At 46.2% G+C, this 12,195-nt stretch overlaps 1 protein-coding gene across 3 annotated transcripts in view; it reads left to right on the top strand.

Moving 5' to 3' along the window:
• The window catches only part of UXS1 (UDP-glucuronate decarboxylase 1), a 102,828-nt gene that overhangs the window by 50,023 nt on the left and 40,610 nt on the right, over positions 1-12,195 (top strand). For all 3 annotated transcript variants that reach the window (XM_073590480.1, XM_073590482.1, XM_073590481.1), the window contains exon 6: positions 11,194-11,374. In XM_073590480.1, the coding sequence (XP_073446581.1) occupies positions 11,194-11,374 (181 nt within the window). The remainder of the gene's footprint in view (positions 1-11,193; positions 11,375-12,195) is intronic.

Genomic DNA, 12,195 nt, shown 5'->3' with positions numbered 1-12,195 from the left:
AACTGGAACAGCCAGGGGAATTCCCACATGGCAGTGCCAAAAGAGGTGGCAGTACTAGAAGTGACAGCACCAGGATGAGTGGCAGTACCAGGAGGAATAGCAGTGGATGCTCCAGGCAGAACGCGTCCACGGAGAAAAAACGGGAGAAGTCATCTCACTCCTCACCTCTGCCTGTGCCTCTTACCCCGCAGCTGGTACTATGCTGACAAAACTCACAGGTGAGTGTTTTTTAGTCACGCTTATGTAGCTGATGGCGCCTTTCTTCTGTATACCTCTTAGGCCAAAAGGAAGGAAAAATCTAAGCACAAAGTGTGCCTTATGCTCCCAACCTCCCCCAGATAGCTACCCTAAGAGGTTATGTCAGAGCTGTATTGGACAAACCCTGCGGGAAGAGTCCTCATGGAGAACAGAGGATATCCGTTCGATAATCACAGGAACTACAGGCCCTAAGGGGTTCCAGTAGTTTTGGAGGACAAACCTCCGGCAGAGGGATAACCTCACCAGGGTCCAGATCGCCTTCAGAGGCTGGGGAGCTTGACTCTGATATATCCCAAGAATACCTAACCTCAGAGGAAGAGGCGCAAGCTTGCTTCCCCACCGACAGTATTAATAATCTGGTCAAGTCGGTGCATAATACTATGGGGTTATCACACTAAGGACCCCAAGACCCCTCAGGAAATAATGTTTGCTGTAGTCTCCCTAAAGAAGGTCCAAACCTTTCCAGTAATCCATCAATAAAAGAGCTGGTGAAAAGAGTGGGAAAAGCAGGGGCAGAAAAGCTTTCTCCCGTTAACATCCAAATGGAAGTACCCGTTTGATGAGGAATTGGCCTCTTGGGCAAAAGCCCCCAAGGTGGATGTGGCAGTGGCCTCCACTTCTCACCGATCTTCCATACCAGTGGAAGATTCGGGTATGCTGTCTGACCCCCTAGATCGCAAAGCTGATACCCTCCTCAAGAGATCTTGGGAGGCATGCACAGGGGCCTTCAAGCCGGCAATATCAGCCACGTGTACTGGGAGATCCATGTTAATATGGTTGGACAAGCTGGAAGAGAAAATAAAAAATGGAATGTCTAGAGACAAACTCCGTTCCTCTATTCCCCTAATAAAGGGTGCAGCAGCCTTTTTATCAGACGCCTCAGCTGACTCCCTCCGACTAGCTGCCAGAGCGGCAGGGTTAACCAACGCAGTCCGTTGGGCCTTGTGGTTGAAGGGATGGAGAGGTGATACACAGACAAAATCCAAGCTCTGCGCTATGCCCTGTCAGGGTAAGTACCTGTTTGGCACAGTACTTGATGAAATCCTGACTAAAGCAGGATAGACAAAAAAGGGATTCCCTAACCCGTACGTTCCCTTCTACAGGAGGGCCTTCAGAAAGCCTCCATTTGGCGAAAATGATTACAGACCCCAAGACCGCTGGGGCAACAAGGATCCCAAACAGAAGGGAAACCTATTTGGGAAACGCCCCTTCAGATCCGGGGACAGATTCCGGTAGCGTCAATTTACCGGTAGGTGGCAGGTTACTATATTTCAGCCACCAATGGGAAGTAATAACGGCTTACCCCTGGGCCATTAATATTGTTACATCCAGCCTTGAGACTAGAATTTGTTCGGTATCCACCGTACCTCTACCTATTGACTTCTCTGAAGTCCCCGGCTCAGCAGGAAGCATTGGAATTGAAGAATACAGGCCTCTTATCTAGGCACGTTCTTGTAGACGTTCCAGGAGAGGAAAGGGGAACTGGGTTCTACTCCCCCTTGTTCCTGGTCCCTAAGCCAGATGGCTCATTTAGAACCATAATTAATTTGAAAAGACTTAATACCTTCTTAAGACTGAGGTCTTTTAAAATGGAGTCCATACGATCAGCGATAAAACTCTTGTTTCCTAGGTGCTATATGGCAGTCTTGGACCATCTTCCAATATACACCAGGGCACCAACGATTCCTCCGGGTGGCAGTCACGTTAAAAGGCCGAATACGACCTCTCCAGTTTACGGCAATGCCATTCGGACTATCCATGGCACCCCGAGTATTTACCAAATTAATACTGGAGGTGATGTCACATTTAAGATTAAAGGACACCCTAATAGTCCTGTACCTGGACAATCTTCTCATAGTGGGAAATTCTATTTCTCAATGCAAACACAGGCTAGCTGATATTATCTCATCCTTGCAGACGCTTGGCTGGCTGATCAACTGGGAAAAATCCAGACTACACCCGGTAACCTGCCAGACGTTCCTAGGCCTTCAGCTAGATTCAGTAAGTCTAAAATGCCTCCTGCTAGAGACAAAAAGGCTGGCTATAATTGATAAAGTATGGACAGCAATCAGTAAGCCTACAATGTCCTTGAGAGAAGGCATGTCCTTGTTAGGATCCCTAACATCATGTATTCCGGCTGTTCAGTGGGCCCAATTCCATTCCAGGAAGTTGCAGTGGGCAGTTTTGCAAGAGGTGGATAGATTGCAGGGACAGTTGGAAGGCAGAATGTCCCTATCATCAGAAGTGACCAGCTCCCTAGAGTGGTGGCTAGACCCAGACAATCTCACGGGGGGGGGGGTTCCATGGTGGGTTGTTCCCTCAAAGATGGTCACTACAGACGCTAGCACCACCTAGATGAAGGTATGGTTCAGGGACAGTGGTCCGAGGCTGAAGCAGGGGATTCATCTAATGTGAGGGAATTAATGGCGATATATTTTGCTATATCTAAATTTCTCCCACAGCTACGAGGAACCCACACAAGAATCCAATCGGACACCACCTCAGTAGCTTACCTAATCCGTCAAGGAGGCATGCGATCAGGGCCACTTGTGTCTATCGTGGAAAAAAATTTAGATATGGCCGAATTACTTCTCCACTCTATCTGCTCTCCATATCAGATTGGTGGACAATTCTAGGGCAGACTTTCTCAGCCGCCAGACCCTGCATCAGGGGGAATGAGTGCTCAGCCGGCATATCTTCGAGATAACGGCCAGGTGGTGCAGACCAGAGAGAGACCTGTTTAGCCACAAGAGCCAACAGGCGTGTATAAAGGTTCGCTTCTCTATACAGGGCGGACAATCCAGACTTGCTCGACGCCCTCCAAGCAAACTGGACGTTCCGACAGGCCTACTCCTTCCCTCTGTTGCCAACGGTCGTCAGAAAAATAAGGGAAGAAGGAGCGAGGGTCATCTTAATATCCCCGTTTTGGCCCATGAGGCCGTGGTTTTCATGGCTGAGAGCCATGTCGATAACCGACCCATGGATTCTCCCACTACATCGGGACCTTCTCTCACAAAGGACCCTGTTACCACCCTCAGGTCAAAGATCTATGCCTCACGGTGTGGCATTTGAAAGGGAGTTATTAAAACTAAGAGGGTTCTCAAGTAATCTAATCGACACCTTCCTACAGAGTAGGAAGTAATCCACAACAAAAATCTATACTAGAGCGTGGCAAAATTTTTTAGCTTTCCATTCAGTGAAGCTTTCCAGTTTAGTGCCTATCTCAGCCATCTTAGAATTCCTGCAAAAGGGCTGGGAATTTAAACTTTTAGTTAACACTCTAAAGGTCCAAGTATCAGCTCTAGGGGCCTTATATAATTACGATGTGGCAGGTAATAAGTGTGTGGCTCGATTTTATTTCTGCTTGCCAGCGAGCGAACCCAGTCCACAACTTAGATGCCTTCACACAGGCCCCATTTGAGCCCATACACTCGGCGTCAATAAAATGCCTTTCATTGAAAGCTGCTCTACTGGTAGCTCTAGTTTCAGCAAGAAGAGTGAGTCATCTCCAGGCCCTGTTGGTAGATTCCCCCCCCCCCCCCCCACCTTCCTGTCAATAGTCCAGGACAGGTTAGTGTTAAAAACAGACCCGTCCTATGTTCCTAAAAGAACTACTAGATTTCATAGATCCCAAGAAATCTACCTACCCTCCTTCTATGAGAGCCCAGCAACACCAGAGGAGGATAGATATCACACCTTAAACGTGAAGAGAGCAGTCCTAGCCTACCTAGATAAGACCAGACCCTGGAGGCCGAGCAGGGCTCTTTTTATCTCCTTCCAGAGTAACAAGAAAGGGTCCAGAGTTACAAGAGGCATGCTGTCCCGGTGGATTAGGGACGCGATCACGTTGGCATATATGGCAAAAGGAGAAGACCCACCACAGGTTATAAAGGCACATTCTGCACGAGCCATATAGTCCTCCTGGGCCGAAAGGGCGAATGTCCCAATTAAGCTACTATGTAAGGCCGCAACCTGGTCTTCTCCTTTTACCTTTTCGGTCACTATAGGCTAGATTATCCTCTTCCGAGGACTTGGCCTTTGGTAGAACTGTCCTTGACACAGTGCGCCCTCCCAGGTGATTGTCTCTGAAAATCTTTCAGTGGGTGCTGTCGTGGCGAAGAGAAAAAAAAACAGATTACTTACCAGTTGTAGTCTTTTATAGAGTCCACGACAGCACCCTTTCACTTCCCTCCCTTAATTGATATGTATACACGTGGTTCTCTTTGGTGGTGGAGAAATAGAATTTATGTATTAATATGTAGATATGCATAGCAAACATATACTGACGTATAGGTTAGAATCGCTTGCCCAGCAAATTGACTAAAATATTAATGTCTGTTCCTCTTGTTCTGTGTAATCCAACTGAGGGAGCATTTGTCCAGGATGACTTGTCATGCGGGACACAGGAAGACAGTACAATTTATAACTCTCCACTACTGGTGGCCATCCACGAGGATGGAGATCTGTGCTTACGTGGCTGCCTGTCCGATTTTGTGCTTGTGCCCGCAATAAAGTCCCCAGACTACTTCCTACTAGTTTTCTCCTGACGCTACCCATACCAGCTGGTCCATGGCATCACATAGCTATGGATTTCATTACAGATTTGCCAGTATCTTGGGGTTGCACCGTCCTCTGGTTAGTTGTGGATCTCTTCTCCAAAATGGCGCATTTTATCCTGTTGTCTGCTCTTCTGTCCACTCCTGAACTGGTTGACAGCGTCATCAAACATATTTTCCGCCTGCATGGATTTCCTCGTCACACTGTGTCCGATCGAGGTTCGCAATTCACTTCCAGATTCTGGCGAGCTCTCTGTAAACATCTGGATATCATCTTTGTCCAATGGGCAAGTGAAGTGTGTCAACCAGGTCCTGGGCAACTACCTGCTATACTTAGTCAATGATTGGGTGAAATTACTAGCCTGGGCTGCGGTTCTCGAACAACAATCACGTTGGTGAAGCCTTGGGAGAGCTTCCGTTCTACATTGTGTTCGGTCGGCAACCCGAGGTTCCTCTTTTGGTGATTGTTCCTGCGGCAGATGTCCTCTCCAAGGATTTTGATTTTGTAAAGTTGTGGGAGGACACCAAAGCCACTTTAGAAGCTTCCTCAGCCCATATGAAGAGACATGCAGACAAAAGGCGCCTGGATCCTCCGTGCTTCTGCCTTGGTGACAAGGTATGGCTCTCGTTCAGGTATGTCTGGCTGAAGATTCCCTCTTACAAGATGGGTCCTCGTTTTATCTGGTCTTTCAAAGTGTTGAAGCTTCTCAACGAGATCTCCTGTAAATTGAAGTTGCCTCCCTCATTATGGATTCCGAGTTCCTTCCATATATCTCTGCTGAAGCCGATCATTCTGAGTCCCTTCAAGGATCCCATGCCAACTGCTTCGGATGATGTTTTTGAAGTGGAGAACATCTTGGCCATGAAGGTGAGAGGCAAGACCTTCTTCCTTGTTGACTGGAAGTGATTTGGTCCCAAAGAGAGATCCTGAGAGCCGAAGGAAAACATTCATGCTCCGATTCTCTGGAAATTACTCGATGTCCTGAGGAGGAGGGGGCGTAAAGGGGGGGAAACTGTTGGCACCACGCCGGATTTCTTCTCTGACAGACAGGGTCTCTGGCGTGTCAATTCACTCACCTGCGCTGCGGTCAGTTTTCATCTTCCTCTTGCTCTGCATGCTTCCAGCCATGCTTCCTGCCATGTCCTTAGGGCACTCGTGCACTCCTGCCCTCTTAAAGGGCCAGTGCATGCACTTTCTATTTCCTCCTTATGCATATATTGCTTCCGTTGGGGAGGTGCCTGAGCAACCTTCCTGTTTGCTGTCTATGTTGTGTAAGGTTGCATACCAGTGCTTGCTGCTCCATCCAGTCTGTCGTCCGGGTCCAGCTGCTGCACGTCCGTTAGACTGCCCTAGAGTAGCACCTGGCGTTCATCGTGAGCAAAGTCTAACCACCATCAGAGGCTCTAGTGAACAGTCAGGTGTTTGCTTAGTCACGCCCCTCCAGGCTCTCCATGGTCTGTGACAGTGGTTCCACAAACCACATCCGTGACATAAGGCATCCAGAGATAGCCTTTTGACTACGCTTTCTATGATGCAGGGAGCTGCATCCTTTGTCGGACGCATCGGCAGACTGTCAGGTTGGCAGCAAAAGCCTAATGCAGCCCGAAGGGCCTTATAGCTAAAGTGTTGGCTGGGAGACATCCAGGCCAGATCGAAGCTGTGCGCCATCCCTAGTGAAGGGGAACACTTGTTTGGGCCGGTGTTGGACGCACTCCTGGAAAACGTAGGAGACAGTTTCCCAACCTGTTGGTCCCTTCCTACGGACGTTCCTTCAACAGGATAAGATTCAGTCATAGAAAATCCTCCAGGGATAAAAGCAGATGGGACTTCTGAAAAAGAAAAGGTAGAGGTTACATGTTTGGCTCCTCCCGAGATCACCGGAAACCACCTCAATGACTACCGGCCCAGGTAGGGGCAGACTGTCTGCCTTCTACTCGGCCTGGTCAAGGATATCGAATAGTAACTGGATCCTTAATCAGATTAGATCAGGACTAAGGTTGGAGTTCTGTTCAATACCGCAGGACAAATTTATGACTGCTCCCACTTGTTCCTCAGCCGTGGAACAGGCCCTGGAGTCAGAAGCCCTGGAGCTATGGCGTAAGGTGGTCTTGTTTGAGGTTCCTGTGTCAAAAAGAGGCAGGGTGTTTTTTACTCCCCCCTCTTTTTGATTAAAAAACATTAGTTCCTGTTGAACCATTATTAATCTAAGAGGTCCGAACAAGTTTGTGATAAACTCCGTCTTAAAGGGGCGCATTGGTTCGGCAATAAAATTGCTCTTCAAAAATTGCTTTATGGCAGTATAGGATCTTAAGGACACATACTACCACGTACCTATACACGCAGATCACAAGCAGTTCCTTAGAGTGGCTGTGTCACTGGGAGGTATAGTTAGACATTTCCAGTATATAACCCTCCTGTTTGGTCTTGCCGTTGCCCCATGGGTCTTCACCAAGATGGTCACAGAGTTCATGTGACATCTCCATGAACAAGATGTTGTGATGGTCCCCTATTTGGATGAATTTTTAATAGTAGGCAATTTGATCCTTCATTGCACTAGTCAGAGGGTGTAATGTCCACTCTAGAATGTTTGGGGTGGCTTTTGAATCTGTCACGTTTGCCACCCGTGAGGGTGCTGAAATTCCTGGATCTCGTGCTGGACTCTGGGACCTGGGCGTATCTACTACTGGTGCCCAAATTAGAAGGTATTCCGCATCAAGTTTTGAAGGCAGTAACCAATTCATCTATGTCCCTTAGGAGAGCAATGTCGCTTTTAGGGTTGCTCACTTCCTGTATTCGGGCTGTCCGGTGGGCCCAATTCCATACTAGGGCCTTACAGTGGTAAGTGTTACGTAATGACCGTTTGCTTAGAGGGTGCCTAGAAGTAACGGTCTCTCTGTCCCCCTCTACAATACAATCCCTTCCTTGGTGGTTTAAATTTTATCAAAGATGTCCAGAAGGGTTCCCTGGGTGAACCATATTTCCCGGACTGACACTACTGGTGCCAGCCCCACAGGTTGGGAGGCCCATTTGGGGGAGCTGATGGTCCAGGGGAGGTGGACAAGGTGTGCGTAGTGGTTCATTAATTCTGAAAGTTTTTTTTTGCAGTGGAGCTGACAATAAGATGGCTCCTTATGTCCCTACAGGGTCAACATGTCAGAACACTTACTGACAATCAGGTAACGGTGGCCTACATCAACCATGAGGAGCGGACCCGGACCAGATCTTTGATGAAAGTGGTGGATCGCATATTCCAGATGACCGAAGCTCATCTGCTGTCGTTAACCTCCCTGCACATAAGAGGAAAAGAGAACATCAATGTGGACTTCCTAAGCTGCAACCAACTCTGGCAGGGAGAATGGGTGTTAAACCAAACTTTCTTCAACCAGATTGTGAATATGTGGGGATGTCTGGATATAGACCTCTTAGCCACCAGAAACAGAACAGATGCATGTTTCTCAAGTCCTAGAGAAGGTCCACAAGCAGTGGATGCTCTGCTGATTCCATTGGACTTCAGTCTGTCATAAGCCTTTCCCCCCGATAGCCCTAATTCCAGTGTTGAGAAAGATCCGTGAGGACAGGGTACGAGTTATTTTAATTGCCCCCTTTTGACCCAAGAGGCCGTGGTTTTCCTGGCTGAGGAGGATGTCCGTTGCCAATCCATGGGTTCTTCTGGAACTCCCAGATCTTCTCTCCCAAGGACCAATCTTCCATCCATGTGTGTCCAGTCTACATCTTACGTCGTGGAGTTTGCCAGGGCGCTGTTGATGGGGAAAGGGTTTTCTTATCTAGTGACCACTCTACTTCAGAGTACGAAAGTATTCACAACCAGGATATACTCCAGAACCTGGAATAAGTTTCTATCGGTCTCAGCTGCGGAGATTGGGGAAAGGTTCAGATAGGGCAAGTTCTGGATTTCCTACAAAAGGGTCTAGAGATGGGACTATCTGCGAACACCCTCAAAGTTCAGGTATCAACTCTGGGGGCCCTAATATAATTGTGATCTGGCGGGGAAATAATTGGGTGGCTAGGTTTTTTAGAGCATTGGCTAGGTCTAGGTCCAGGTCCATCTTTAAAGAGAAAATAATGCTTTGGGATCTGAACCTAGTTCTAGCAGCATTGAAAGTCTCCCTTTGAGCCCACTGATTTAGCCCCAATAAAAATTATTTCCCTTAATAGTCAGGACCTGTCCAGACTTCCATCATATACCCAGTTCTGGGACGATGGGGTCATCTTGAAGCCGTATCCCTCTTACCTACTGAAAGTACGCCTCTAAATTTCACAGACTGCAGGAAATGGGTCTTCCTTCCTTCTGTGCCAACCCTGGGAATTAGAAGGAAGAGAGGCTCCATTCACTAGATGTCATGAGATGCCTACTTTAAATATATTTTGGTGACTGACCCTTGTAAAAGGGATAATTCATTATTTGTGTCCTTTCAGGGGGCTAGGAAGGGGCTTAAGGTTTCAAAAGCCACTTTAGCTAGATGGATCAGGGAAGCAATTGCTTTAGCTTATACAGCAGGTGGTAAGGCAGTTCAAGTGCGTCTGAAGGCTCACTCCACACGAGCCGTGGCGACTTCCTGGGCAGAGAGATCGGAGGTGTTGATTGAGCAGCTATGTAAGGCGGCTACATGGTATTCTCATTCCATGTTTTATAAGCATTATAGGCTTGATATGGGTGCCTCCTCCAATCTCATGTTTGAGAGAAGGGTGCTTCAAGCTGTGGTCCCTCCCTAATTTTCTTACCTCTCTGTAATTCTCTTGTGGTGCTGTAATGGGAGACCGAATAAAGTCTGTTACTTACCGGTAACAGTGTTTTTCGGAGCACATGACAGCACCCTGGTATTCCCTCCCTTCACGTGTGGGTGTGCACTTTTACTTTTGCATAATCACTTGCGAAAAATTATTTGATGTACAGAATAATGTATATAATGCAACTAACCTTGGAAGTCCTCTCGTATTCTGTAATCCAACTGATGCATGAGGGAGGTGCTACCCTTTTATGTCTGTAGGTTTCCAGTCCTTGAAGGGCGGATTCCCTCTCTCGTGGTGCTATCATGGGCTCTGAAAAACAGTTACCGGTAAGTAACAGACTTTTTTTTTTTTTTTTTCCTTTCAGTTTTTGGGAATATGCACCTTGCTGCCAGTCCGCAATATGAGTCACTGGATTAACCAGTGGTCGGTCTTCCTGTATGTCTTGACTTCCAGTGAACTCTAGTTAATTTTTTACTCACTTTTATATAGCGCCATTAATTCCACAGCATTTTGCAGACCTCATCGGTACTGTCCCCATTGGAGCACACAATCTCGATTCCCTATCAGTACACGTCTTTGGAGTGGAGGAAACCGGCATACCTGGAAGAAACCCACGCAAACACGGGGAGAACGTACAAACTCTTTGCTGATGTTGCCCTTGATGGGCTTTGAACCAGGGCCTCAGCGCTGCAAACCAAGCGTGCTAATCACTGAGCCACCATGCTACCCGTGCTTCACTGAATCTCTTGACTTTATCCATCATCGCTCCTCCCAGCTTATGTTTTCCTCCATGCTCCTTTCAATCAAGTCTCTTGTGTCCCAGTTCATGCCTGCTCATCGTTTTCACTCTGTGGCTTCTATTCTACATATTCCTGTTTATGCCATAGGAGTAGTAGAATTGCATCTTTAAAGGGAGTCTGGCAGTAGATCATCCCTCCTAAGCCATCTACATGGACATGTAATCTTTTGAAACAGAATAAAATAACTTGATATCTGCGATCTGATGTCTTTTTCCAGAGAAATTTACTTTTTTTCTTACTTTGTTAGTGAACTGTTAAGATCAAAGGACAATGATCTCCCTGAGAATCTGTCCCAGAACTCTTTTTAAATGAAAGGAGGCGCTACCAGTGTGAGATATGTAGATCTGGAGAATTGACTGTTGGGTCAATTCATGTCTCACTCTGATATTGACCCTTCAGTTTTAATAAGCTCTGCAGGCAGATTCTTAGGGAGATCAGTATCTTGGCAGCACATTTACGTATTAAGAAATATAATCTGATTGCGGATACCAAGGTATCATTTTATTCAGCTTTCTATGACCTTTGTGCCCATATAGATGCCTTTAGGAGGGCTGATCCTACGGAGATTCCTTTTTCATGTGAAGAGACCTCTTGCACTACAAAGATGAGGGGCAAACTGCAGGCAAAGTAGGGAACTGATGCTGCTGGAAAATGGTAAAGGACAAATTGAACAGAAAATGGAATTTAATGTCTCTGCTTGGCCAAAGATAATTCGATTTTTAGGGGAAAATGGTGAGTTGTCCTTTTGGACTCTTATGTTCCTGTATTATTGTCACTAATGATTTTTTTTTTTTTTTTTTTTTTCCATTTGTCGAATTGTTTGCAGATAACAGGAGGTGCTGGTTTTGTTGGGTCTCATCTCACAGACAAGCTTATGATGGATGGTCATGAGATTACAGTAGTAGACAACTTTTTTACTGGTAGGAAAAGAAATGTGGAGCACTGGATTGGCCATGAGAATTTTGAGCTCATTAATCACGATGTTGTGGAACCACTTTACATTGAAGGTAAACACTTCCTTCTTTTCTGGGGCATTCCATCTTGTTAAGTCTCTTTATGGATCATGTAGATTTCTAGTAAGTATGTGAACAATATTTCTAATTTTTCAAGTTTAGTATTCCAACATCTATTGCAAGCAGGTGCATAAAGTCAAGCGCAGAGCAATTCCATTTTCCAATAGAAGTAGTAATAGTACGCCTTACGTTTAAAGAATTGTGCATCTGAAGCTTAATAAAATTGGTCTCCCCATGGTCAAACAACTTCTTTAAGCCTTAGATTACAATGCCAATCATTGGTAGTAGAGGTGTAAAAAAACAACCGGCACTGTGCTCTGGAGCAGTGAAAATGTTTTCTGCTGTTAAAGGGATCCTGTCACCATGTTATGCCACCCCATCTGAGAACATTATGATGTAGAGGCAGAGACCTTGTTCCAGCTATGTACAACTTACTGGACTCTTGCTAAGTTTTGATAAAATTGCTGTTTTTCTTTGCCTGTCTCAGTTGTCTGAATGCTGAGTCCTATATGACAACACCTACACCATTGATTGGCAGCTTTTGTGTACACTGTGCATAAACAAAAAGCAGCCAATCAGTGGTTGGATAACACAGATCAGGTAGACTACATGGCACAAGACATCTACTCCTCTAGTGGTGATCCTCCAGCTGATGATTTTCTAAATGCAGTGTCATCCTAATCATATATGTTTAATAAATTAAGAGTCAATTTTTTAAACTTTTGTTTAAAATATACATGTAACCATGGTTTATGTCACCAGACATGCCCTTTTTCAAGTCTTTAGGGTATGTGCAGACAATCTGGAACTAGCAG

This window comes from Dendrobates tinctorius, unplaced genomic scaffold, assembly GCF_039654945.1.
Source record: "Dendrobates tinctorius isolate UK_male_01 unplaced genomic scaffold, ASM3965494v1 ptg000117l, whole genome shotgun sequence".
Classification (NCBI taxonomy): Eukaryota; Metazoa; Chordata; class Amphibia; order Anura; family Dendrobatidae; genus Dendrobates; species Dendrobates tinctorius.
The sequence above is the reverse complement of the archived record's forward strand: the minus strand, read 5'-3'. Positions and strand labels throughout refer to the sequence as shown.